Consider the following 27906-nt stretch of genomic DNA (forward strand, 5'->3'; position numbering starts at 1 on the left):
TTATCAGCTGAGGGGCTCTGTCACGGCACTCTTAACTGCACAGAGACATGGCATCTGGCATAGCAGATACCAATGGATCGAAGGTCTTCACATGCCTCACATTGCTATCTCACCAATATTTGTGTTTTGGAGCCCCATTTATATAAGTAGAAAAGGGATTGGAATGAGCCAAATAGAGTGATGCCCTTCTAAGTTCTGCAACCCTGAGATCACTCTGGCTTTTTCTTGCATGTAGTTTCTTTCACAAAATCTCCCCTAGTTATTTCAGTTGGATCAGATTCAGTGTTAGTGTTTTAATTTTTTTCTTCCCTTTTTCAGAAACAAATCTTTTGTGACTTATTTGCCTTCTATGTTAATTTCTTTTGCATATGCCTCAGCTCATAACTTTGATTACTCATAAGCAGACTCTAAGTTGGTGCCTTTTCAGTGTGAATGCCTCATGCTGAGGGATGGACTATCCATTTGTAGAGTAAGAGGGTGAGCAATATAAGCATCAGCAACAGTTGGCTATTTGCAGACTAAAAATTGCTCTCGTATGTCACCTTGCTTGATCCCCTGAGAGTTATCTCATAATATCACCCTGAGGTGGAGGGAATATTTCACTTCTCAGGCATGAAAATGACCTGAGAGAGGTTGAGAGATCTTCTCCCAAGTCATTGCAACCACTGGGATTCAGCTGGGATTGGAAAACATTTTTCAGACTCAAAACTTCTACTTCATTTTCACCGTGTTAGAAGAGGTGTAATATCTCCCTCATTCAATTCTGAAGCTGAAGTTCCCTTGAAAATGCAGATCTTGTAAGGGAATCCTCTTTGTTAGCACCTGATAATTGATAGTGTAAAAAAGGTCACCCAAGTGAATCCACTGAAAGTGGGTATCAGAAACTTCATAGTAAATACAGATAAAGAGATTGGGTTGAACTTTACTATGCTGAGTGAAACTGAAATTTAAAATGTTACTTTATCTTATATTTAGCAGCACTGAAATTGTAATTCCACTTCTGTGCTAATTCTTACCAAGCGTAGTGAGTCAAGAGGTGCTTGTTCTCAGGGCAGTTTTCCTGACACAGCTGGCTGGTGGAATGCCACCAGAGCCCCGGTTTAGTTTATTTTCCTGTTGCCGTGATAAAGTATGCTGACACAAGCAACTGAAAGTAGAAAAAGGTTACTTTGGCTCACAGTTCAAGGTGTAACCAGCACATCATTGTTGGGAAGGCAGCAGCTGGTCAGCTCGCTTCTACCATCAAGAAACAATGCAATGATTGCATGAAGAGCTTTCCATTTTGTATAGTTCAGGATCCCTCTCGGGAATGGCCCTACTCACAATGAATGTGTTTTCCCACATCAGTGAACACAGTCAAGATAATCCTCCACAGACATACGCAGAACCTCAACTCCCCAGTGATTTTAGAATGTCAAGTTGACAGTGAACAGGAGCCATCAGAGCCTCCCTTTTCACATTTCAGCTAGGAGTCTTCATCATTGCAGGTTTCTTTTCACATTTCAGCTAGGAGTCTTCATCATTGCAGGTTTCTTTTCTACATGTCATGTTGTTTTGGTTCCATTCTGCTGGGTGCTCATTGATTTTTTTTTTAATTCTTTTGGTCATTCAAATAGTTTTATTATAATCATTGGCTTAATCAATTGCTGCATTTTTGGTAAGTTTTACCTTAATGCTGTAATCTGGTTTATTCGAATTGTAAACCATATAGAATCTTCCAGGAACCTACAAAGACTATAAGAAAAGACAGATTATTTTGCTAATTGAGTGGAGGTTAATTTTGTAAGTGTTTGATATATTATTTTTGTTATGGCTTTTATTTTTACTTTTTAATGACTGGGGCTCAAATGATTAATATTAAAATAACCAATGAAACCATTGCTTAATTAAATATTGTAAGGATGTCCTTTTCATATAGAAGCATTGGATGTTTTGTCTTCTAGTCCCAAGGCACTTATTTCATGAAAATAAAAGTCTGTCAGGTAAAGTATAGTGGAGGTAACAAAAAAAGGCCATGGTTCCAAAAGAGAACTTTATTTTAGTGTAGCATTTGCATTATTTAGCAGATTAATAATTGCATGCTTTGTGTGTATGTGTATAAATATGTAAGTGGCATTTACATAAGGAATTATTTCTCCTAAGTGTGGTATCAGGAGACTGATGGTCTGTATTAATTTTATACTGATAGATAATAACTGACTAGGAGCCAGGCTCGTAGGGTCCTGTTTTACCACTTTCATTTACTAGCTATGTGAACATTTTTAAGTTATATAATCTCTTAGTGCCATAATTTCCCTGTATGGGTAATAGAGAATGATATCTCTATGATAGATTTATTTGTGAATTGAGTTAGTACAATGTCTAGAAACATGGCTTGACACTTAGAAAGCTCTCCGTGAATGGCAGGAGGGGTGGCGATGTGATCCTCATTAGGTGGTTTTGAGGGTTAGGAGTGTACATGGTTTCTGAAGGAGAAAACCTGATAAAACTGCGTCAAGCTAGGACCAGAGTGTTACAGCCTTCTGTTGTTAGCAAAACAATAACCTCATGTCTTAGGGTGTCCGTTGCTGTGAAGAGACAAAATGACCATGGCAACTCTTTGTTTGTTTGTTTGTTTGTTTGTTTGTTTGTTTGTTTTTTTCGAGACAGGGTTTCTCTGTGTAGTTTTGCACCTGTCCTGGAACTCACTCTGTAGTCCAGGCTGGCCTCGAACTCACAGAGATCTGCCTGCCTCTGCCTCCCCAGTGCTGGGGACCATGGCAACTCTGATAAAGGAAAACATTTAATTGGGATGGCTCACTTACAGTTTCAGAGGTTCAGTCCATTATCACCAGGGCAGGGCACACCAGCCTGCAGACACATGTGGTGCTGGAACTGGGTGTGCTACATTTTGCAGGCAACAGGAAGTCCACTGAGACACTAGGTGGTATCCTGAGCATAGGAATCATCAAAGCCCACCCTCTCAGTGACACACTTCCTCCAACAAGGCCACACCCACTCCAACAAAGCCACAGCTAATAGTGCCACTCCCTATGTGATTACGGGATCCACTTACACTCAAACTACCACACCTCAGAAAGAGCTGTTTCCTTAAAAACTTAAGTGGGTTGTTGAATGGCTTGCGAGAACTCATCATAATACATTGGCACAAATATTTCCAGATCTTACAAACAGGCGAGTGTTAATTTCTGCTTATGTACAGCATTTCTTCCCTCTCATGTCTTTCTTCCTAACTCTCCCCTATAAGTAAATCAGGTATTTCTTTGGGTTTTGAACAGGAACCTTGCAGCGACTGCTTCAGTGGCTGAGTGCGATGGTAGTTTGAAATTTCCTTCCTCATGTGTAAATGCAGTAGAAGTCCAGAGAGAATTTATCTCCAGCTGATTACTTGCTCCGAGTTGTAGGAGTGATGGTGACAGATGAACAGTAATTGAGGTGTGAATAACATTTTGGAAAAGATAAATGATGCCATGTTCTGTGGAAAATGCTGCATTCCTCCATTGTGGAGCACGGCTGTTTATGAGCTCTTTGAATGGGGAGGGCTCCTGATAGTCATAGCAAAACTGTGGTTCTGGGCCGGGCGGTGGTGGCGCACGCCTTTAATCCCAGCACTCGGGAGGCAGAGCCAGGCGGATCTCTGTGAGTTCGAGGCCAGCCTGGACTACCAAGTGAGTTCCAGGAAAAGTCGCAAAGCTACACAGAGAAACCCTGTCTCAAAAAACCAAAAACCAAAACCAAACCAAAACAAAAAAAACTGGTTCTGAATGAACTTGGGAATGTTGGTGGTAAATGATGGTGTTGAAATCGAGATCTCACCGGATTGCCACTCAGGTGGCATTTGTAACTCCAGTGAGGTAGTCAGCAGCTTGTGAATCGTTACCTCCTAGGGAGGAAAGGAAAACCCAGGGAAGAGAGGGAGAAGCACGGTCTTGTTGCTAAAATTTGTCTTGTCCTAAATCCCATAGTTGAGAACCTGCTAGAAAGTCTGTGCCATTCTTCCTCCTATGGACATGCCATTGTAAATCACTGTAAGAAAGCAGATTCAGTATAGTAACAATTAAAGAGATCCAAGTTTGCTTCATAAAGCTGCTTATAAAAGCAGGTTCAGTATTTGTTTCTAAGTTGCTGAAGTCTGCTTCATAAACTTGTTTACCAGCTTTCTCAGATCAACTTAGTTTAGCCTCAGAGTCTCTCCCACCCCTAGGAAAATGCACAGATCGGGAGGAGTAAGCTAGAGTGCTTCTGAGCTGTATGCTGAAACTTTGAGGCCTGTGGTCGCAAGTTTGATGACTTTTTTAAATCTTATAAAAATGCTTCATGAAAAATCAGACAAGTCTATGGTGATATTATGTTCCCCCAAATATTGTGCACCCTAATAAACTTATCTGGGGTCAGAGAACAGAACAGCCACTAGATACAGGGGCTAGAATATGGTGGCACACACGCCTTTAATCCTAGCATTCCTAAGGCAGAGATCCATTTGGATCTCTGTGAATTTGAAGCCACACTGGAAATAGCCAGGCATGGTGACTCACGCCTTTAATCCAGGAAGTGATGGCAGAAAGCACAAAGGTATATAAGGTGTGAAAACCAGAAACTAGAAGCTTTTTGGCATGGTTAAGCTTTCAGGCTTTTGAACAGCACAGTTCAGCTGAGATGCATTCGGATGAGAACACAGAGGCTTCCAGTCTGAGGAAACAGGATCAGCTGAGGAATTGGTGAGGTGAGGTGGCTGTGGTTTGTTCTGTTTCTCTGATCTTCCAGCGTTGACCCCAGTACCTAGCATCAGGTTTGATTTTATTAATAAGACCCGTTAAGATTCGTGCTACATAAATCGAATAAAAGGACCCTAATTTCAGCCTTTAGTTACCATGTTAGAGTTCTTCTTGTATTTAAGTTGACTTTGGATTTATTGTTTTACTAAGTTCTGGCCCTCTGCAGAAACACACCTTGAGGAGTTCCCACTTACCTGTGAAGGTCTACGACACTATAAGGAGCAATGATTGCTTACAATAATGAACTCTGTCCCCACAATTCTTCCAAAATAGAATTCTACTTTCTTGGACCAAAAAAAGAATTAGACTTTTTCTTGATTACATAGAGGGAAATTAAGTCAGACTGTATGGAGTCACAAATGAGTGAGATGACTTTGTTGTGTAGATGTGACATGACAGATTGTGTAGCGGCTGTTCCAATCATTAGCATATTCTACTTTTTATTAAGCTTAAAAACGTAAACCTTTCCTATCATTCCGGAACTAAATATAGCAATGAAATTTTATCTCAAGTGAAGAACATTGTCCAAATCAGATTTGATGTGTGTAGGACACCGAACATTCATTGAGTGGTACAGATTGTGTTAAATGGGCCTGAAATAATGTTCAGGAAAGAGAATCACTTTCTATTCTTCTTGATACAAACAGTTTGTCACACATACACATCCCTCTCCCTATCTTGTTAGTGTGGTCGTTATACTTTCCATTACAAGTTTTATTCACATATTCTAGTTTTCCTTGATTAGGTTTACATGAATACATTGCAATTACAGACAAGGTGTTATTAATATATTGCAATTAAACATGTAATTAATATGTGTAATTACACAGTGAGAGGCGTGTCAGAGCTGGGCTCTATGCTAATTTATTGTCTGTTGTTGCATGCACAAACACAGGGTTTTATGCGTGGCACTTACTCCCATTGTAAATTTGCAGTGGTTTGTCATCAGTGTGTGTGCCTTTCGAGTTCAGAAAATCATTTTTATGGTTATGGAAACAACCGGATTACGATTGTCCTTTGCTGTAGCTTGATGAAATATCCCACCTAGAGAGTTCATAGAAGAAAGTTGGGTATGAAACCACAGTGTCTAGTGAGTGAACAACCACATAAAAACACATGGCTTAATTGTGTATTTAGTTTTAATTTCCTTGTTATGTTCATCTGTTAAATTACTTTGTTCTCTTCTAACTCTTACGCCTTTGATTACTTTTCCTCTTTAAATACCTAAAAGTATCTTTTCTGCATTTACTTATTTAGTTATTTATATATTGGTTCCATCAGTAGCCATTGGAGTCTTAACCCATCTCATCATTGCTCACCTGTAGCTCTGTAAGCAGGCTTGTTCTGCTCTGCCTCCCAGAAATTATTCTATGACTTTCCCCATGTTCCCAGGTCTATCACTTGACTGTATTTCTTTCTTAGAAGAGAGTTCTGAATTGAAACTATGGCAAGGAGAGAAAAACATCCAGGATCTACCATTGTATAGTACTGGAGGGAGAGAGAAGCTACCTGATGGGATTTGGATATGAGAAGAAACAAGGGTAATCAGAGTCTACTCTGTGGCTGAATACAGGTGTTGTCTAAGAGAAGTGCATACTTATGCACGACACCATTAATGAGCAAAGAAGTCCTGGTGGGAGCTGATTCTAGTCTGTTCAAAGCGTGCTGTGTGCTATTTGCAGTGTCTGGTTAGGATATTGAGATGGCCCATGGGCCGCCGGCTCATAGCTACTGGCATATAATTTTGATATGAGTGCTTAAGTAGATATACTTCCCTCCAAAAACACGAGCACTAAAGTTGACTGCTATTCGAATAGGCATGTTTCCAAGGGGGACCTGGGAACAGATGTGTTGTCTGTTCTGAATGCACTGGGATCCATCCATGCTTTGCTTACAGACCCCCGTCTGTCTGGTGCACTCTGCCCTCTAAAAGCTTCCTGAATTGCTTTGTACACAAGGCAGCTACTACAGCTGCAACTGTTGGATTTGGACATTTGCCAGCTTGAAATTTATCCCTGCCCCAATGTTATATACTGAGGAGTGGAAAAGGGAGACTTTTTAAAAAAAGCATATGGAAACATTCACTGAAAAAGACTGTGTTGAAAGTAAAAATGAGTACATATCTCCTGAAACTACAGGCATTTTGTAGACTATTTTGATTCTTTGCTACCAGATCAGATTTCAGGACCTTTCATGTCGTTTCGACCACTTACTTAGTTGGGCCATTGCTATATTAAAAAACCATTATTACAGTGTCCTTTATTTTTGGGCTTCCCTTGGCTCAAGTATACTAGAGTCAGCCCTTGAGTGAATGGAGATTATTTTCCAGAATTTTACTCTTTAGTATGCCAGTATTTAACAATTAAAAACAACAAAACAAAAACAACAAAAAGGGATAAGTAGGGAATGGGATTTCTTAAGAAATCTTGTTTTGGGATTGTCCTACCTGGCAGTTCCTTCAGTGGCTGTATGCTGCATGGATTTCACATCCCTTTGTATGTTATAGAGAGGTGTTGCAGTGCCTTCTCTGAATGTCAGAATACCAGTGTTTTTGCAAAAATTGAAGTTGAATTTTGCTTTATTATATTCTTAGCTTGTTGATGAGGTTGGCACCTAGCCTCTTTCTTCTTATCTAGCTATTGAAGTCTGCACAGGTGTATTCCTGTATGACTCCCACTAGATGAGGATTTAAAGCTCATTGTTCATCCCTGTGTGTACTCTCTGCTCTTCAGGCTGCTGCATTGACCTCTTTGGACTGATGTTGTATGGCATTGTGCAGTTAGGTTTGGCGTTATCCATTTTGTGTGCTTTTAGTTTGTTTCTCATTGCCGGATTAGGGTTAAAATCATTTTATTTTGGTAGCCACAGAAAGCGCAAAATCTTGCATCTCCTGCCAATATTCTCTTTTTGGAACAACATCAAATGTAACTTTTCTGTTGGAGTAAGTATTTTCTGGCCAACATTTTCTCCTTCCCCCAGTTTCCATTGGCTTCTTTTATCACAGGGTTTGAACTGTTCAGGAGCTCTTCTACAGAAGAAGGATGACTTAACTATTTTCCTGGAGAAGAGTTGGTTATGAATAAGTGCTAATAGTAAGAACACTCTGGAACCTTTGGCATGTAGTACACCATAGTAAAAGGGAGATTAAATGCCATTTCTCAGGAACATCATTGGATAGCTCCTTCCTGTGTTCTGTGACTTTAGATCACTTACCAACATGATTGTGAATGTCCCCACAGCTTTTGGCCACCCCACATCTTCCAAGAGTGCTGGCCTGCACAGTGGCATAGAAAACCAGGTCTTCATTGATTTATTCCTTTTGGTTTCGGTCCCAGATCTTGGATCGTGTAGGGATTTCAACTGATGGGGTCAGCCAACAAGCTGTAGGCTGAAGAAGTGAGCTATTGTGTCAGAAGGAAAAATTGTTGTTTGAGGAGTTAAAATTGACACACTTTTTTTTAAAAGCCAGAGGAAAGTTAATACATGGGAGTGTTTTTATTTTGTTTTTCAAAGGAAGACATCATTCTTTTATTTCCATTCTCATGTAAAAATAAGAAACAGCCTGTCTTCTTCCTAAGCTGTTGCCAATGTCAACATTACCACCTCCTTTAAGGTTTTATTTTTTTTAAAAGAGTCTATTTTACAATTTGTTTGGAGCTGGAACTTGTTCAGTTTTGGAGCCCACAGGACACTTTTTTAAAATTTGATAATTAACTGGTTTATTCAGCATTTGCACTGGCTTACCTTTCTTCTCTTTAGCATACAACAACTAATGTGCCATTTTTAAGTGACAGTGTTGTATTTCAGAGTTCAGTTTGAAACTAGTTGCTCTCTTGGATCCATGAGGGACCCTTGAAAACTTCCTGATGTTGCGTGCCTGTTGGGCCATGTCATGAGGTTCCTTTCTATGTTGACATGCTGCCCTGGGGCCTGGAGTCTCCATTTCCCCTTTTCCACACTCAGTGTGTCCACTCTTTAGCTTGAGAGACCATGAGCCAAGGTTAGGGAGCCTTTGGTGGTTTGAATGACCACCCCCATCCCCAGGCTTATAGAGAGTGGCAGTATTTGGAAGAATTAGGACATGTGTCCTTGTTGGAGGAGATGTGTCACTGTGAGTGGACTTTAAGGTTTCAGAAGCTGAAGCCAGGCTCAATGGATCACTCTTTCTTTCTGCTGCCAGCCAATCCAGAACTCTCAGCTAAATCTCTAGCACCATGTCTGCCAGTGTGCTGCCTTGCTTCCTGCAATGGTGACAATGGCCTAAACCTCTGGACTGTAAGCGAACCCCAGTGAAATGTTTTTATAAGAGTTGCTGTCATCATGGTGTCTCTTCACAGCAATAAAAACTCTCAGATCTGGCCAGAGAACTAATTTTTTTCAGCCTTATGGAATTAATACACGAGCAAAACTTGGTTAAGGTCTCTGGCCCTGTTCGTTCACTCAAGTGTTGACCACTAACACTTCATTTGGGAGGACGACAGCGAGTGTGGTCTTTGTAGCCCACACTCAGACCTTTGTGGCATGTCCATGGCTACTGTTGACCTTTCAGATGGGCAATCATTGCACTTGTTTACTGTGATGTCCAGCAGTTAGCTACAGCTGTTCTAATTCTGTGTAGTAGAAGAAAGTACCTTTCTTACATATATGCCCAAGAGTACTCCATTTTGACTTCATTATTGTTGTTTTTACAGTGGTTCCTTAGCCACAGGGGACATTTCATATTAGATATCACCCAACATATAGTTTGCACAGTAATGTCTATACTGATATTTATCATGGTAAATTAGATTTTATTTGGTTATGTTTAGGATCCCTGAAGTGTACTGTCAATTATCTGGGTTTTGTTATTCCTGTGTTTTGTTTTTAAAAATAAGCAACTTTAAAATTTAACATCATCAACATATTCTGATGTCTAGCACACTCAAGTAGGATTTGAGTAAATTTCTTCTCAAATAGAAATTCTTATGGAAGTGACTGGATGTGTGAATAATGAGGGAGGAAGTATCTGAGTGTTTTTAAGGAAAGAAAAAGGAAGTTCTATTTTTAGAATATGGGAATCTAAAGATACTCTTTATGTTTATATATCAATCTGATTTCAGGGGAAAATCTTGATAAGAAAACTAAAAGAAAATCCCTACCAAGTTAAAATCCAGCCAAGGAGTTGTTTAGTTCAGACCACTGTCTCTGATGCAGGTCATTTCTACAGTGTGGTTCAGATTTGTAGAGAAGCTTGTCTACAGCAATAGAGAAATGCACTACTGCACTAATAGCTTCACCGTGTTCTAACACCGCATCTGTCTTTTCACTTGCCTGTTCATCATCCTCTTTCCTAGTGCTTATCAACCCTGTGCCTATTTTAACCATTTTCTTAAAGAAAAGGTTTATTTTTAAGTGTGTGTGTGTGTGTGTGTGTGTGTGTGTGTGTGTGTGTATGTGTGTGTGTCTGTGTCTGTGTCTGTGTCTATGTCTGTGTAGGTATGTACACATGAGTGCGGATGCCTCTCAGAAGGCTTAGGAGCCCCTGGAGGTGGAGTTGCAGGTGGTTGTGAGCTGCTTGAAGTAGGTGCTGGGAACTGAACTTGGATCCTCTGCAAGAGCAGCCAGGACTCTCAGCCTTTGAGCCATCTTTCAAGTTCTTGGCCATTTCCTTGTTAGCATTTGCATGTCTATACAGGTGGTATAGTTTTTTGTGTTTTAAAATATTAAACCATCTTAGAGATACTTCATCTGGACTATGGATGTAGCTTAGGTGGAGTGCATTCTTCATGTACACTAAAAAGCTATCATACTGCTGTATTTTTAAATTTGCTTTTCAGCTTTTACTCATTTGTGTGATTTATTAATCTTGATGCATGAGGTTATGAGTTCTAATTTTCACTGCAATATGTTTTTCTATTTTGTGATCTTAGCATATTTATTTGATCTGCTAGGTCATTTCCAAATTTCGAGCCCATCTTCAGTGAAAAGGATAACATGGTACATATGGTCCTGTGTGTCTGTTCCTTTTGAATGGGCAAACATTTCTGGTGTGCAATACCAGAAATGCTTTGGGCACCCTTGGCTTTCTTGGATGACATGGCCAGCTCCTAGGCGCTGTGTGAGACTCGTATTGCTTCCTGCTTTCCCCATTACTGGTATTGCCTGGGTTGTTAATTTGATCATAGTGAAAACATATTCCTTGTTTTGGTAGGTGTTTCTCTGACTTGTGAGGCCTAGTTTCATTGCATACTTACTGGCCTTTTGGGTTTTCTTTTCTGTCAGTTGCCTTATCAGATCCCTCTTCTGTTTTACTGGTTTGTGATTCCTTTTGATGTGCAGAAGCTCTTCATGTTCCCATACTAATCTTTGGTTACTTATATGCATTTCAAGTCTGTGGCTTGTCTTTTACTCTGTTTATGCTATCTTTTGTTGAACAAAAGTTTTTAATTTTAATGCAGCCAAATTCAATCTTTTATTTCATGATTTGTATTTTTTGCCTCCTTTCAAAAATCCTCCCAAGGTCATAAAAATGTCCTCTCTGTGCCTTTGTCTTCAGAAAATTTCAGAGATTTGACCTCTTGCTTTGAGTTAACTTGTGAGGCATTTTTATGACCTAGGAAGGCTCTGGCTCACTTGCTCTCTCTCCCTTCTCTCTCTCTCTTATGATTTCTGTAGTCTCAGTGCTACACTAAGAAAAGACTCGTTTGTCTTTCTGAGTCTGGGTTACCTCACTCAGAATGATTTTTTCTAGTTCCATCCATTTGCCTGCAGACCTCATGATGTCATTGTTTTTCTCTGCTGAGTCCATTGTGTATATGTACCACATTTTCTTTATCCCTTCTGCAGTTGAAGGGCATCTAGGTTGTTTCCAGGTTCTGGCTATTACAAATAATGCTGCTATGAACATAGTTGAACATGTGTTCTTGTTGTATGATTGAACATTCCTTAGGTATATGCCCAAGAGTGGTATAGCTGGGTCTTGAGGGAGGTTGATTCCCAAATTTCTAAGAAAACACCATATTGATTTCCAAAATGGCTCTACAAGCTTGCATTCCCACCAACTGTGGAGGAGAGTTCCCTTTGCTTCACATCCTCTCCAACATAAGCTGTCTTCAGTGTTTTTGATCTTAGCCATTCTTATGGGTGTAAGATGGTATCTCAGAGTCATTTTGATTTGCATGGTATGTACTCACTCATAAGTGGATACTAGATGTAAATAAAGCAAAAGATACACAGACTGCAACTCACAACACCAGGGAGGCTACCTAGTAAAGAGGACCCTGAGAAAGACACAGGGGTCGCCCAACAACAGAGAAATGGATGAGATCTACATGAGCAAACTGGGGGTGGGGGGTAATGGAAGGCAAGGGGCGGGGCGGGGGGCCGGAAAGATAGCTTAGGGGAGCAGAAGGTCCCAACTGGATCAGGAACAGAGTGGGAGAACGGGGAGGGAGATACCATGATGAATGAAGACCCCAGGGGAATAGGAAGGAGCAGAGTGCTGGAAATCCACAGATACCTCCACTTTAGACTACTGGCAATGGTCAAGCGAGTGCCTGAGCCGGCCTGCTCTGGTGATCGGATGGCAGAACACCCTGGCTGTCATGATAGAACTCTCATCCAATGTCTGATGGAAGTGGATACAGAGATCCACACCGAGCCCCAGGTGGAGCTCCAGAAGTCCACTTGGCGAGAGAGAAGAGGGATTGTATGAGCAAGAGATATTGAGACCATGATTGGAAAAAGCACAGGGACAAATAGCCAAACTAGTGGAAACGCATGAACTGTGAACCAATGGCTGAGGAGCCCCCATGGAACTGGACCCATCCCTCTGGATAAATGGGACAGCTGATTAGCTTGAACTGTTTGGGAGGCCCCCAGGCAGTGGAGCCAGGACCTGTCCTTGGTGCATGGGCTGGCTTTTTGGAGCCTGGGGCCTATGCTGGGACACTTTGCGCAGCCTTGGTAAAAGGAGGAGGGGACTGGACCTGCCTGGGCTGAGTCTACCAGGGTGAGCTGACTCCCCAGGGGAGACCTTGGATTGGGGGAGAGAACTGGGGGGTGAGAGGAGGGAGGACAGGGGAATTTGTGGCTGATATGTGAAATCAATTAATTATAAAATAAAAATATATATGTGTATAAGAAGGAAAATACTCGTTCCCCTCTCCCTCCCTCCTTTTTTCCCTTTCCTACTTTAAAGATTTTGAAAAACACACCAGAGAGATGTGGTGGCTTTGGCCTGGAATCTCAGCCAGCCTGGTCTATAGTGAGTTCCAGACTAGCCTGGACTATGTAGTGAGGCCCAGTGTCAAAAACAAACAAACAAACAAAAATAAAACAAAACAAAAAACAGTTTAAAAAAAAACGGAAGAAAAGAAAAAACAATTTAACTCTAAAAACTGATTTTAGACTTAACCAAGAGAAGGTTTATAAAATAATACCAAACATGACCATAGACTGATCCTCCTGGTTGTCCAGATGTTGTCTTAGATAGCCATAGAGGGAGTATGAAAATCAGAGACCCACAGTGGTTCAATACTACTGGCTCTATTCAGATTTCACCATTTGTCCCCTTAATTACCTGTGTTCCTGTGGGCTAGGAGGACATACTGCAATTGACTTTGTCTTGTCCCACTTATCAATCTGTGACCCTTTCTCAGTCTGTCCTTTGTCTCTGTCAGCTTGATGTCAAAGAAAGCTAGCCGGATATTTTGAAGAGTGTCTACAATTTGTTTTTTTTCCATGATGTCTTCTTATGTGTAGATGTTTTATGCATTTGTTTAAGTAAACGTGACTATGTCCTTGCTGCGTCATGAAGAATTTGGTCTGCAGTGTCTGTTGGTCCTCTGGTTGATGGTGGTCCTTTTAGTCTCTTGGCTTCAGTAGTATATTAGTCATGGTTCTCTCAAGAAATAGAACTGATAAGGTTGGGTGTGTGTGTGTGTGTGTGTGTGTGTGTGTGTGTTAAAAGGGGATTTATCAGAGTGGCTTTTAGGCTGTGGTCCAAGTATTCCAACAGTGGGTGTCTCCTGATGAAAATGTCCTAGTTGTTGAGTCTATGAATGTGTCAGCAGTCCCAATTTGTTGCTAGAGTCCTCCCCTAGATTCCTAAAGAGGGACTGGCTCTGAGTCCACGTTGGGATCTTGAAGAAGTAGATTCTTACATTAAGCAACAGGATAGATGAAGTTGCTAGCGAGAATGCGGGCAAGAAAGCACAAAGCAAAAGCTTCACTCTCCTGTGTCCTTTTATGTGGACTGTGTGACCCGGGTTTAAGGTGGGGCTCCCCATCTCAAATGATATAATCAAGAAAATCCCTTAGAAGAATGCCCACTTGGTTGAACTTTAGTTGATTCCAGATGTAGTAATTTGACAAACCAATACTGACTATCACAAGTTGTGTGTCCATCTCTTTCCCCTCTGCTCTGCAAGCATCCATTCTTGGCTGTGATATTTGCCAGATGACTTTCTATTTTCATCATCTTTTTATACTCATTAGCAGGAGTTCTCTCAGTGTTATGGGGAAAGCCCATATTTGTCTCTTTTATATTGATATACAAATCTACCTTTACATCTCTACTAGGGGCTGCCAGGTTTCCTTTAGAGCTTTTCATCCCCATTCCTACTCTGCCAGCAATGTGCAGAGATGCTCTCAGTCAGTCTTACAAATGGACTATGCTGGATTTTTATCGAAAAACTATGTTCATTCTTGTTTTGCAAATTTGCCTTGAAAAAAGTGAGCGATTTGAGTAAAAAAAAATTTTTTTTGAGTCTTGGTTAGCCATGCTTTAGGCTTCTTTTTAGTTGTTGTCTACATATTCCTCCTTGTTCACACCTCTTACCATTGTGTTTTCTGTGGGAACCCTTTCCCATTATTTTTAAGGAGCTCTTTGTATGGTAGGCATGTTATCCTTTGATAAGATGCAAGCATTTATTTTTGTAAATATGCCATTTGTCTTTAGCTGATGGCATATTTTTGTGAATTATCATGTAGATGAAGTTATTAATCTTTTCTTGTTGCTAAATCTGTGTTTTCTTATTCTCAGTTTGTAGTAGAATCACCCATTTTGTTCAAGAGTTTTATAGATTGTGGGGAGGTGGGGTGGGTTTTATTTTTAGAAGACTGGAAAATGAAGAGAAAAGTACAGAGTTAGTTTGTGTCTCTCTCTACACACATACACACACACACACACACACACACACACACACACACACACAGCCTTTCCTGTTGTGCGTTTGTTAAAAAGGGTAAGCCCACACCGACACCTAATTATCACTCAATTTTGATGATATATTTTAGAGTTCACTCTTGGACCTTGTATGGTTTGCATACATTTGTAACAATATGTTTCACTGTTGTGGCACCATAGAGCGTGTCCGCTGCCCTGGAAGGCCTCTCTGTGTCCTCTGCTAGTTCATCCCTACTGCTGCCCCTCCTACCCAGAACAACCACAGATCTCTACTATTCTGCAGAATAAGACACAGCCATTTTGGATTGTCTCCATTCACTTACAAATCTGCAGTTGTTTTTCTTCATGGCTCGAGAGCTCATTTGCTTTTCGAAAAAAGTTGTGGTAAACATCTGCGGGTAGGTTTCTGTGTGGACACAGTTTCCAACTCCTTTGGGTAAACATGAGCATGACTGCTGGGTGGAGGGAAGTATGTTTAGTTTTCCAAGAAGCCACCACAGTTGTGGCTGCTTTGCCTCCCCATTGACAATGGCTAAGGTCTTGCTGCTTCACACCTTAGCAACATTTTTTGCTGTCTGTCAGTGTCTTGGATTTGAACCATTTTTAAAGGTGAGCAATGATACTTGGTTGTTGTAACTGGCATTTGCTTGGTGACAGATGATGCAGAGAATCTTTGCAAATGCTTGATATCTCTCTCTCTCTCTCTCTCTCTCTCTCTCTCTCTCTCACACACACACACACACACACACACACACACACACACACACACACACACAATGCTCTGGCAATCTGAATAGTTCTATTACATAATGTGAGCTATGAGTGCAACTTAACTTATCCCCAGTGGCTTTGGAGTTTTCCAATCATTTGTTTAGAATCATGTGTTTTTCCCTTATGGATGTAAGATATTGCTCATCCTATACCAAGTTTCCATGTACTATTCCTTAGCTTTTGATCTTTGTTTTGTCCCATGCTACATCACTTGATTAATGCAACTAAACCACACTATTGTACTTGGAGTAGCAACTTGATACTGTGGTTTAACCTTTAAAAAAAGATTTAACAAATTTACTGGAGATATGATGGCTCAGTGATTAAGAGCACTCACTGCTCTGCCAGAGGACCTGAGTTCTGTTCCCAACTCACAGCCACATCTAAGTCCAGTTGTAGGGGACCAGATGCTGTCTTCTGACCTCCCAGGGCACTAGGCACGTATGTGGTATACTTATTTACACGAAAAGGAACACTCAGACACATAAAATTAAAATCAATCTTTAAAAATGACTTATTATTGCTCGTATCTCTGATATATGTGTGTGCCAGAACATGTGTGGAAGTCATCAGAACTTTCTAAATCAGTTCCCACTCTCCATCCTGGTTTCCAGGGATTGTCAGGTCTCTTTGACAAGCGCTTTTACCCTCTGAAGCATCTCACTGGCCTGCTAAGGCTTGCCACAATTCCACTGTAATCTCTCTGTCTCTCGTTCCCCACCCCTACCCCCAACAGCTTTTCTTGCTCTCGTTTTCCTGGTAATTCTTAATTCATTTATAATGTATTTCAAGTTTGAATATTAAACTAACAGATTTAGTTGGTGACCAAATACTTAGCTTTCCTTCTCCAATTTCTAGAGACTTTTTTCTTTTTTTTTTTTTGGCTATTTGGTATTGATCAACTTTTTGTGTCCATGTCACATCTGCTTAACAAGAATGTGCATTTTCTGTTTGTAAGGTGCAAGACTTTGCACACATACCACAGACTTTTTAGGAATTAATTGTGTGTGTGTGTGTGTGTGTGTGTGTGTGTGTGTATAGTGTGCATATATGCATAATCAGGTATGTGTACAGGTGTGCAGATGTGCATGCCTATGTGTGTATGTGCCTGGATACATAGAAGCCCAAGTCGTTTGTTTTTCCTTGGTTGTTTATTTCTTGAGACAGGGTATTTCACTGACACTGAAGCTCATAGATTCTGATATTCTGGCTACCCAACATGCTTCAGGAATTCTCCTGTCTCCTGCCTCTCCAAGGCTGGCTCCTAGTCATGCTCCGTTGTGCTTAGCTCTTTATGTAGGTTTCAGAGATGTGAACCTGGTTCTTCCTGGTTATGCATCAGGTACGCTACTGACAGCGCCATCTCCCCAGCCCAGGAAGGCAAGGTTTATATGGGGTTCTGATGCAAATTTGAATTGTATTGTAGATTCAGAGATAATCTCATCTGGTCTCCTGTCGGACAGATGTTCATCATAAGGTCAGTGGGTAGACGGTGGAGGACAGTGAACCATGGAACTTACATGGCAAGAGGTGTCTGTGTAATTTTCTGGACAGAGGATTCATCAATTTTTAAAAAATGTTCTTTCATCTCAAAAAGATAAAGGCTGTTCCAGGTTAAAGTGAGAAAAAGAATGGAATTTAAACACCTAGCAACAGAGAATGCAAAATTGGGAGGAAGGAAAAAACAGCTCTTCTTCTGCTCCTAGGATCAGGGTGTGCTGATTATAAAATAAAGGTATCTTTTAATGTCTCCAGCAGGTATAAAGTCAGCAAGGAGTCACTGTCTACATTTACAATAATGGTATTTTCTCTCCTCTTTCTTTTAGGTAAGTGACAGTCTAATGCTTGGTTACCACAGTGTCAGAATGGATGCTTGTTTGAGACTCCACCCCTGCCTCTTCTGCCATGATAGTAAGTTCTAGTCTTTGTGTGTGTCGTGCTGCTGTGGGCAAGGAGCTGCCTCGCAAAAAGACACTAGGTAATTTCCTGCAAGTCATTTGCGTCTTTCCATCACTTGCTTTACATGTTTTTTTATTTGTTTTTAAGAGCGTTCTCTAAGATTCTACATAGGAGTAAAAAAGCAAGGCTCTCTCTGATCACAAGAATGCCCCATCTCAAGGGTGGTGCACAAGAACTTGGATTTTGGAGCTGGATTAGTGGGAACTCTGCTCCCCACTATTAATTATATGGAAGGTTGGCTGTAGTGTAGCTTTTTCCTTTCTCGGTTTTCCCATTTTTAAGTAGGTTCAGTGATGTCTGCTTGATCCCAGGAGAACTAAATCAGGGACTATTTATGCCTGTCCCAGTGTTCCAGAACACAGGTCTAGTTCCTTCTTTCTTCCAGTTCCGTTCTTTTCTCTAGATGTCTAGTAACAGTGAGGTCTCCAGTGTGGGCAAATGGAGACTGCCTCTGTGCCTGGTATCTCAAGTGGTCTTTGTCTGAGATTCTGAGAATCTTGGAAACCAGGCACCGAGGGCTTTTGTAAAGGAATCTGCAGTGGGTCTAAAGAGGCTCTTTCAAAGCAACAAACATGTCCTTGAACTTGCTCGGCACAGTAGAAAAGCCCACTTCAGGTGGGTTGAGGTGTTGTTTCTCAAGCAGCCTCTGAAGAATCGGTGACTGTCTTTGAACAGTATGTTGGGAAAAGAATGCCTTTGTTTCGTCAAAGATGGATGTATACAAATAAGTGAAGAATGTAAGCTGAGACTGTTTATGTCATGCGATTCTTTAAATACTTGTCACATGACTGTATTCAGAACCATAGAACAGTCTGGCCTTGTAAACAGATGAGCAGTTTTCCCTGGGAAGCAGAAGCGTGCACAGCCTGGTTTTTGAAAGTGGAAGTGAGTTGTGCTTGAGTTGGAAGACACAAGGCTGGAGAATTACAGGCACCCGTGCTTTACCTTGTGTGTTTCAACCCAAATGGCAAAAGCCTGAGGAGAGGCTGAGGCCAAGGGAGACCACAGTTCATTGCACGTTTAAGAGATTAAAATATCTCCAAATTAGTTCCAGTGAATCATTTCAAATTATTTTAAAAGCCCTTTATATTTTAATCAGAGCCTATTCAAGACCAGTTAATTTGGATAGAATGTTCTAAAATTACTTCCCTCCAATGATGTTTTGTGCCATTGCCATAGAATGCAGAAAGCCCATGGGAGAGGGACTTGGGGCATCAGTAAGTACCATGGAGCTGTTGATCTTAGTGGAATGTTTCCTAGTTTAATAGTGGTAACGATTTTGTTCTTGCTGCCTGATTTAGCTGGGATAATGAGGGATGCTCTTTGTAGAATGGTGCTTGATTCTACAGGAAGCCCAGAGTCCAGCCATGTGCTTCTGTCTGCACATATTTAGGGAAGCCTTGGTGATGTGACCTGGCTCTTCTCTATCTAAGTCTAGTCTCCAGCAGCCTAGTTGTCTTTATCCACCATTTTGTCTGTCTTCCTTGAAATTACTAATAAAGTTCTCGCGTGATAAATGCACAAAGCTTTTTTTAGCTATTCATGCAAACAACACAGAGAACAGTGACCTCTTGTTATTTTTGAAGGAATAAGTCTTGCACTAAATGGATTATGCGCTAATTCAAATTAAACTTTTATATTCTGTTCTTTTCCTTCAACAATAATGAAACTGAGTATCTGAGAAGAAAGGCCTGCCTGGGGCTACATGGCAGTTTGGTGGTGGGTCCAAACCCTTGCTTTCCTGATGGTAGCCTTCTTCAGCCTGCTTGGGTTGGGGAGGGGCCTTGTGCTTAGTGTTGGCATTCTTCATCTCCATGTCCAGACCCTCCGTTGTGGAAAACAGCCTCTCTTTGGAAGCTATTCCAAGGTAGAGGGGCCAGGAGTGCTCACAATTCCTCTCCCTAATATGTTGGCTGAAGATAACAGCATCCATTTTGGGATGTTGTGTAGTACCCATTAGTTACCAGCCTTCTGCAGCGAAAGATGTAAGGAAGATGGACAGGGTAGGCTTTTACATTGCACTACTGAGGAACAACTGCTAGTAAAGGACTTTTTGGCAGTTGGTTAGAATCTCATTGTAAAGCAATAACACACTCAGAGTTGTATTCAAACACTGAGATAAAGGCAGCAACCTAAATTCATGGTTTTGTTTTTTTCCATGTAGCTGCTAATTATTGAACATAACGAGGCTTATTCATAATTTCTTTTCTTTTGCTTGATAGCCATAATCCTGTATTTGTGCTACTGTCATTCCCATGGTAACAGACTAATGTCAGAAGCATAAGATTATTAAATACAGAGCAGTACATTAAAATAATGTGAAGGTTCTGACTTACAGAGAGACTTCACATTGGGGCAAACTTTAAAAAAGAGAATACTTAGACAAAAAGCAATTTACTTGGCCAGTAATGTTTAATATTCACATTGCTATTATGGAAGAGATTTGTTTGAATTATAGCCTCTTTCTTCCCGGCCCATCATCTCCTCTGGCTTTGCAGCCAAGTCTTAATCTGGTGTTTATGATGTCAGCCAGTTGCCAGGAGAGTTATTCTGTCACAGATGGATTGTGACTTCACTGCATGATAGAGGCAGAAAAGGATGTAGGATGGAAGAGAACTGTCAAGTTATTCTTGGGTAGATTTGTTCTGCAGTGTAGTATTTCCTTTACCTTGTATCTTCTTCTTCAGAAAATGTTGAGCTAAGTGATACCTTGCCAAGGATTGGCCCATCATAAATGTTGAAATGACCCAAAGTGACAGAAGCCAACACTGAGGAAATGTTCCATAGCTGGACCTTAAGTCCTGAGATGTTGTCATAATTTGTTTAGTTCTGTGCTATAATAATGAAGCACAACCATTTTTGTGACAGAAATTGATAGGCCACTCCCCAACCTGCTTTTCCTGTGAGGGGACTTGTTTAGTCTTCATCTAATGTGATTGCAAATCTAAGGACAGTGCCTGCCATGTACCCTTTGCCTAGACGACCAGGCTTAATAGCCACTGTCTCATTGTTCACCCATGGTTGGGGAAGCTCTGCCAAACCTAGAGGTGTCTTTGAAGCCAAATTTTGTACTGTTCATAAGCACATGTACATTATGGTCTCTCAGGGGCTCCATCATCTGGGATCTGGGACATTCTCCCATTTGGATGGCATAAAAATAATCGGCGTCTTCCAAAGGAGAAGAGATTTCTGTAGATTTAAGTGAAGTGCACAGGTGGTGCTGTGCGCACTGTCAACGCTTTGACTGTCTACTCCATACAAATGGGACGCATATACCAGAAGTGATTTTCAAAACCATGTAGTGCGGGAAGAACTGGAGGATAAGAAAATGCTGTGTGGTGAGGAAGAAATTTGGGCTGTGTTTAAATAGTATGTGTCATAGAAAATTAGCTGCGCCAAGTTTTTATATTAAAGTTGAAATTACAGGATCTAGGAAGTTTCCCACTGTCTCCCCTCTTTTATCACCCTTGAACTCAATACAGAATTTTAATGACCTTTGCCCTATTCAGAGAGGCACTGGGTAGTGGAGGCTAAACAAATTGACATTCTTCAGACATCTCTTTCTAGTTGCTGCCAATTTGTCACCTTGGAGTCTACCTAAGCTTGTTTTGGATTTGTCATAAGACACCCTTTCTCCTCTGTTCTCTCTCCCAAATCAGCAGCCTTCTTAAAGAAGTGCATGTCAGCATACTGTGCCATGTACCTTTATAATGATCTTTTCAGCATTTTGTTGAGCAAGCTTCAGAAACTGCACAGTGTGTGTGTGGAAATGACTTTCTGTACAGAGAGGAGAGATGTATGCATTGGGTTGGTGATTATTTACTTCTCTCCTTCTTTCTTTCCTCCCTTTAATTCTCTGGGCTCACAGTTATGGGAAGTTTCTAACATGAGGAAAATTTGTTTGGGGGGGCGCATAAAAAAAAGCACCGATTCTTTATTTCATTCCAAAAATCGTTATCTAATAGTTTTGGAGGTGCTTTGTCTGGGCTTTTTTGAATAATCTTTAGGTGACTGTAGTGTGCAGATTCGTTTGTCCAGCTACCGGGTTTCGCATTGATATGCCTACCAACTGAACTCAGGGCAAGTTAACACATCATGGGTGAATCAGAGTTTCTGCATTGACTCTGACCCTCCCTACTTCTTGGAGAATCTATCTAGAACTCCCATTTCCTCTTTCTTGAGTTCATACCATGAAAATAACCAAATGATTCTGACATGGCACTTGGTTGTCTTTCTTCTAGAATATAAAGGAGATGATCATTAATTCTGATGTTTCTGCACTACTGTCTTTTTTAAAAATGGCTGTAAATTTTTAAAAGATTTTAAATTACAGTTATGAAACAAAACACCAACGAACAGACATGCAACAACAACAGACCCCACAGGCTGGTAGGGAAAAGCATTAAGTCTGTGCTGGAGACTTGGCCAACACTAGAAACTGAACCTTTGTTTTCTGATGCTGGGCACCACGCCACACAACATCTCTCTGTAGTGAACTCCGCGTACATGCAAATTGTTTTCCTTAAGCTCTTTATAAATGATGTGATGACATTAAGAGAATAGTTTAATCATGTTTTGTTTTTCAAAGTGTAACGCTAGAGGAGACGAGAAAAAGTAGATTTCTTCATCTCATAAAACCAAGTCCTTTGCAATAAAGTTCTGACTAAAACTTAGTGCAGCCGGTTTTCATTTATCTTGGTTATTGCTTTTCACGTGTCTCATGGTTCTTGTAAACACAATTTTCCCTCTGGAGCTAGATACAAAGCAAAGGTTATAAAGAGAAGTGTTGGAATCTGAGTGTCTTGCTTCGGATGTCTAGCCTTAAGAAATATATTTGAGCTTAAAAGAAAAGTAATAGGTTTGCTTGAATTTTCCTACTTTTGCTTCATATTCTCTTTTACCAAATCTATGGCTAGTCCTGAAAATTTGATTTAGACAGAGATCTGAGGTAATTCCATAAAACAGCAGTGTCAGGCAAAGGATGAAGGCAAAGGATGCTCTTGCTTCTGTTGACACTTCCTTGTAGCCTCCACAGAGCATGTGCAGATGTTAAGACTGCACATCTGGATCTGGGAGCACTACCAGCATCCTATGTTGTTTGCATTTGCTTAGAGCCCTCTGAAGGACTACCTCTGTGGGGAAGAGCATCCCTGAGCTGGCTGGGATTTTCTTTTCCCTCCTGCCTCCCCTCTCCTTTCCACTGCCCCCTTCCTATGAAGTTCAGTCTTTGCCTCATGGATGATTTATCACTGTGATTGGTTACTCCATTGCTGGCTGATCATTGAAAAGTCCATTATCACTGATTTCTAGTTTATATTCAAGGTAAAGATGGTGCTAAATGCTTTGTAGTTTTTCCTTTTGCTTTGTGTATTTATGCATATGCAGGTGTGAGTGTGTAGACTCCAGGGAATAGATTGGTGTCCTTCCTCAGGAATGCTACCATGTTTTTGAGACAGGATATCTTCATTGGCCTGGAGAACTGGGCTGACCGGCCAGTGAGGCCCCAAGGCTCCGCTGTTCTCTCTCCCCAGCGCTGGGGTTCCAGGCACACACTGCTGAGACCAGCTTTTCTATGTAGGTTCTGGGGTTGAGCTCTGGACTTGGAGCTTGCTAGAGGCTCTTTCCCCACTGAGCCAGAGCCCCAGTGCATACTCCACTTTTCAGTTTCAGTCTTCTTCAGTGGATGTGTTGCTTAGGAACGAAAACGAGCAAGATTCCCTGTCTGCAGATTTCCTGCCAGATTTTATATTGAATTTGAAAAGAAAATCTTAATAATTTGATTCTGCATGAAAAGGACCCCGAGAAGCTGTTTAGCGCCATGTCTTACTTTCTGTTACTTTTAATTTAAGGGGAATAGAGTTTTCTGTTTCTTAGAACAAGTCTAATTTTTTCAGGTACAGCTAACATTTGCCCCCAAAGACTTTATTTTCTAATATTTTATTACTTTTCTTGCTGATGACAACCTTGAGAGTATATTTTATCCTAAATTATGAGATCTTCATTTTTTTCTGAATATAAAAATAAACATGTTGCTTTAATAAAAACAAAACCCATAAAAACAGATTTTAGCATATAAATTTCACCTGTAATCCTATTTCTTTTCTTCCTGATGCATATATATATCTCCAAAGTAAAAAAATACATACCATATGTGTGTGTGCATATATGTATTTTGAGACATGGTCTTATATAGCCCATGCTTCCTTTAACTCTTTATGTAGGAAAGAATGTCCTTGAATTCTTTTTCTATTTAGAAAAGAAAAACAAAAACAAACAAAAAATGGATGCTGCTATGCAGTACTGGCTATCCTGGAACTTGATATGTAGAACAGACTGGCCTTGACCTCACAGAGATCCACCTGCCTCTGCCTCCAGAGTGCTGGGATTAAAGGCGTGTGCCCGATTGCCCAGCCCAGACAGAGTTCTTGATTGTCCTTTGCCTCTGCCTTTCAGACCTGCACTGCCTTGTTCTATGACAGGAACATTTCTGCTTTCCATGCATTGACTGAGATCAGATTTCACTTTTGTTTGTTTAACACTGTAGTGTTCAGAATTATCCATCTCTTCAATAATGCTCTAGGCATACATCTGAAGCGTATATAATTAATTTCCTAATGTAGATTAATTGATTATACTACTTCTTTATTTTTTAAACCTGTACATTTGCCCCCTGAATTTTGTTCCTATAAAGAATGCTGTGATGAACATCTTTGTATTTGATGTTTGTCTATAGTTCAAAGATTTTTGAGAGTAAGGGCTTTACTATTCAAATATTTGGGTTAGAGATAAGGACATTATTTTGTTTTAGATTCCTGTTTGGTTCCAAGTGACTTTGTCTAGAATGTTTCACTGTTGTTAGGCTGTTGTTGTTGGGCTGAACTCCAACTCACTATGTAGCCAAGGATGACCCTGACCCTTCTATGTGTACCTTCCTGGTGGGGCTAGTATGGTTGTTTTAATTTTACTTCTAGCTGGGATTAACTGTTCTCTGCTGTTGTTGTGTTTGAAAATTTTCATTTTCTAAAAAGTATATGATAAATGTACTGAGGAAAATACAATTTTATTTTAATTTGTGTTTTTTATTGATTGTATTATTGGAGAAATTATTTTCCTTAAATATTTATTAACCATATGCTTTTCTTATGACTGCTTAGGTCCTGTACTGATTTATGAATCAATGTTTAAGAATTTCCTCCCTCTCTCTCTCTTTCTCTGAGTGTGTTCATGTACTGTAAATAGGCTTTTGAGAGAGAATATAATATTTGTTGTTTATTCTATTCTGATTTTTAAAAATTCTGTCCCTAATTTTTGCTTCAATTAGAAGAGCTTTGAATAATCTTTAGCTTAGTAAATGGTCTAGTCATTTAAGAAACATTTATTGAGTATCTGTTATGTGCCTGGCATTGGGGTATATTTGCAAACTCTTTCTCCTCCTGGAGAACTTCTGTGGTTGAGAGGAGGTAAGGAATGAACAAATGACGTAATAAAAGGACGAACTAAATAGTATTTTATGGGCGATAAGAACTGTGGGAAAATAAAATGGAATAAGAGGCATTGGGGAGCCAGGGGAAAAGTGAACAGTCAGCAGTGGCCATGATGAGACTGAGGTTAGAAGATTCCATTGGTTGTTTTTGCTAGTGTAGAAACATTTGCTCCTCGGGCAGTCCCGCTCTGCACTGGTCATTCCTCTTGACTTTAAAAATCAGATTTCGTTCTGTGTTATTTGGGTTCTCTTCTGTAGACAGCTAACCTGGACACCCGTTTACCTTGCTGCAGGGTTTCCTAGCAGTCTTCTTGTCCAAGAGTGCAGTGGAACTGCCTTTCACCTGGCCTCCTAGCTGCTACAGCAGGAGGGGGACTTCTGGCTGTTCAGGTCGGAATGTGCAGAGCTGTAAAAGAGGTTGTGCATATGCGGGTTAGGTGTGGAGAGCGGAAACATACAACAGGATGCAGTGTACTCACCACTTGTCGAAATTATTTGTCTGCCTTGTCCTAATGGCACTATTCTTCCAGGGAAAGCAAGAGTAGTGGTGAGGGATTATTTTATTTTATTTTATTTTATGTGCAAATGTCTGGATTTCCCCATCTTCCCCTTTCCCTCTTCACCTTTTTCTCCTTTTATTTCTTCCACGGCCTGCTTCATTTTAGAAGTTGCTAATGTCAGCGACCATTTTTTCTCTGGCATAACCATTGCAGTTGGCTTATGGTGCTGTGTCCCAAGGCCATTCATGTTTTAGAATGGAGCTGAGTTGCTTTGCCATTCGTCACTCAAGTCTGAAAGACCATTGTAACCATTTCGCTGATAAAGAACGTGAATACACAGAAGAAACAGCAGTAAACCACACAGCCTCAGAGTTGTGTTGCCATCAAAAGGAACACGGGTGCATAGAGAAGTTCTCTTTATTTTCGTTCATTCAAATTGATGAATTCTCTAAATTGTATGTCTAATTGTACTCATTTTTTTCATAGCATAATGCAGACAGGTTGTATGATTTTTAGACACTAATGCACATTGGTTTCCTTTACAAGTTTGAAGACAATTGTTGATTCATAAAACCTGACAGGAACTTTGGGTAATTGTCAATTGTATGACTGTTCTATGCATTCCTATTGCTTTGCTATCGGTAGTCATTAAAGGGATTCAATTTGAAATCTGAATGAGAAATTAGTATATTCTTATGAATGTGCCTCACATAAATTTTAAATGAAGCATTTGACTTTTTCGTCCAAATCAAGTTGGCAAAAGAATTTTAATTATTTCATTGGCTGAGTTTATGAGATTCGGTTGAAGTTGAAGATTACTCAAACCAGAGTACATTAGGAAATAAATAGAATTAAATGCTTGCAGAGGTTTGTCTGTGTCTTCAGCAGGAATTGAACTGTAATCGTGATTTCGTCTATAAACTTCCCCATGTTCTGTCCCACATGGTGCCTGGTGCTTTAGGCACTGAAGTGGGGTCCTTTCAGTTTTCTTTTCTCCTAACCAAACACTTACATCTGCCCATTACCACCTACTTGAATGAGTGATTCTACCTTTGTCCCCTCTGGGCTTCCTCCAGATCCCTACCTTTCTCTTTTTGTACTCTTGCCCTGCCTGTCCTCTCTCTGAATGTCACAGTGAATGAACTCTCTGTAGAGATGGGCACCCTGGGCTCCTTTTAGTAAGGTTGACCTGAAGAGCACCATGTCTCTCAGCTGGGCTGATTGAAAAATTTCAAATTGAATGTATAGTCTTGGACATCTGAGCAGGAGTGGGCAGAACCTTACAAGTAATACCATAGCCTCCTCCTTTGTAAGCACCCCGCTCCGTTCCCCCTAGACTCCTGTGAGGTAGGGGCAAGCAAGTGGGGATCTTATTGTCCCCAGAGAGCCTAGATTTCAAGAGCCCCAGGACTGGGATGACCACTGTGTACCTTCTGGACAGGACAGGGATGTGGCACACATGAACTCTTTAACAGTGTGATTAGGAATAGGACGGCCATACCAGCTGGCATGCCAACGTGGGAGGAGGAAATTTCATAAGGTCCCACCCTTAGATGAAGAGTTACAAGCAACCTGTGGTTGCTGAAGGGGGAAAAGCTAGGGTTTTTATTGTTTGTTAGTTTGTTTGTTTAGGAGATCACCCCAGTCCTGTGTGCTTAGCCCCAAGCACATGCAAATACAGGGAATGTTAGTGGAACTCAGAAGATGTGTGTGTGTGGGGGGGGTGGGGTGGTATAAAATATAACAAAATAATTATAGGAGAAAAGGTGGGGTGGTCGGGGGGTGTGAGAGGAGTTGGGGTAGGGAGAGTCCAGGTAGATGATGCAAATGCAGTGTCTTTTCCTGAAACCCTTGGGTAAGTCCAAACAAAGGAGAGAACGAGGAGGAGGGAAGAGCCTTTGGCCTATGAATGTGGAGTCTGCATCTTAAATGACCCCTGAGGTGAACAGGGACTCCAAGTAGCTTAGAGGAGACAGCTGGCCAGTCACCATAGAGCTGTTTATTTAGCGAAGAGGAGCTTCTTCCTATTTACTTTGAGTTGGTAACATTATATGTTTAGAGTACAGAAAGAAAGGAAAAGTGCTCACAAACCATTTCCTGAGGGGGTGTCCAATGTTGATATTTTCCTGAATTTCTTTCTAGGTTTCTCTGCGATTAATCATGGTCCTATTGCAAATGCCATGTGTCCTAATACCGTTTTTTTCCCACTTTGACTGTATGTTGTGTCCAATTGTGCTCATTTTTTCCAAA

At 40.7% G+C, this 27906-nt stretch overlaps 1 protein-coding gene across 8 annotated transcripts in view; it reads left to right on the forward strand.

The window, feature by feature from the left end:
• Cadm1 (cell adhesion molecule 1) overlaps positions 1-27906 on the forward strand; it is a 329281-nt gene that overhangs the window by 89594 nt on the left and 211781 nt on the right. For 2 of the 8 annotated variants that reach the window (XM_042280837.2, XM_076576204.1), the window contains exon 2: positions 17541-17625. The exons of the other annotated variants lie outside the window; for them this stretch is intronic. In XM_042280837.2, coding sequence (XP_042136771.2) covers positions 17556-17625 — 70 coding nt within the window. In that variant the 5' untranslated portion in view covers positions 17541-17555. The remainder of the gene's footprint in view (positions 1-17540; positions 17626-27906) is intronic. 8 annotated transcript variants of the gene reach the window in all.

Source organism: Peromyscus maniculatus, chromosome 7 (genome assembly GCF_049852395.1).
Source record: "Peromyscus maniculatus bairdii isolate BWxNUB_F1_BW_parent chromosome 7, HU_Pman_BW_mat_3.1, whole genome shotgun sequence".
NCBI lineage: Eukaryota > Metazoa > Chordata > Mammalia > Rodentia > Cricetidae > Peromyscus > Peromyscus maniculatus.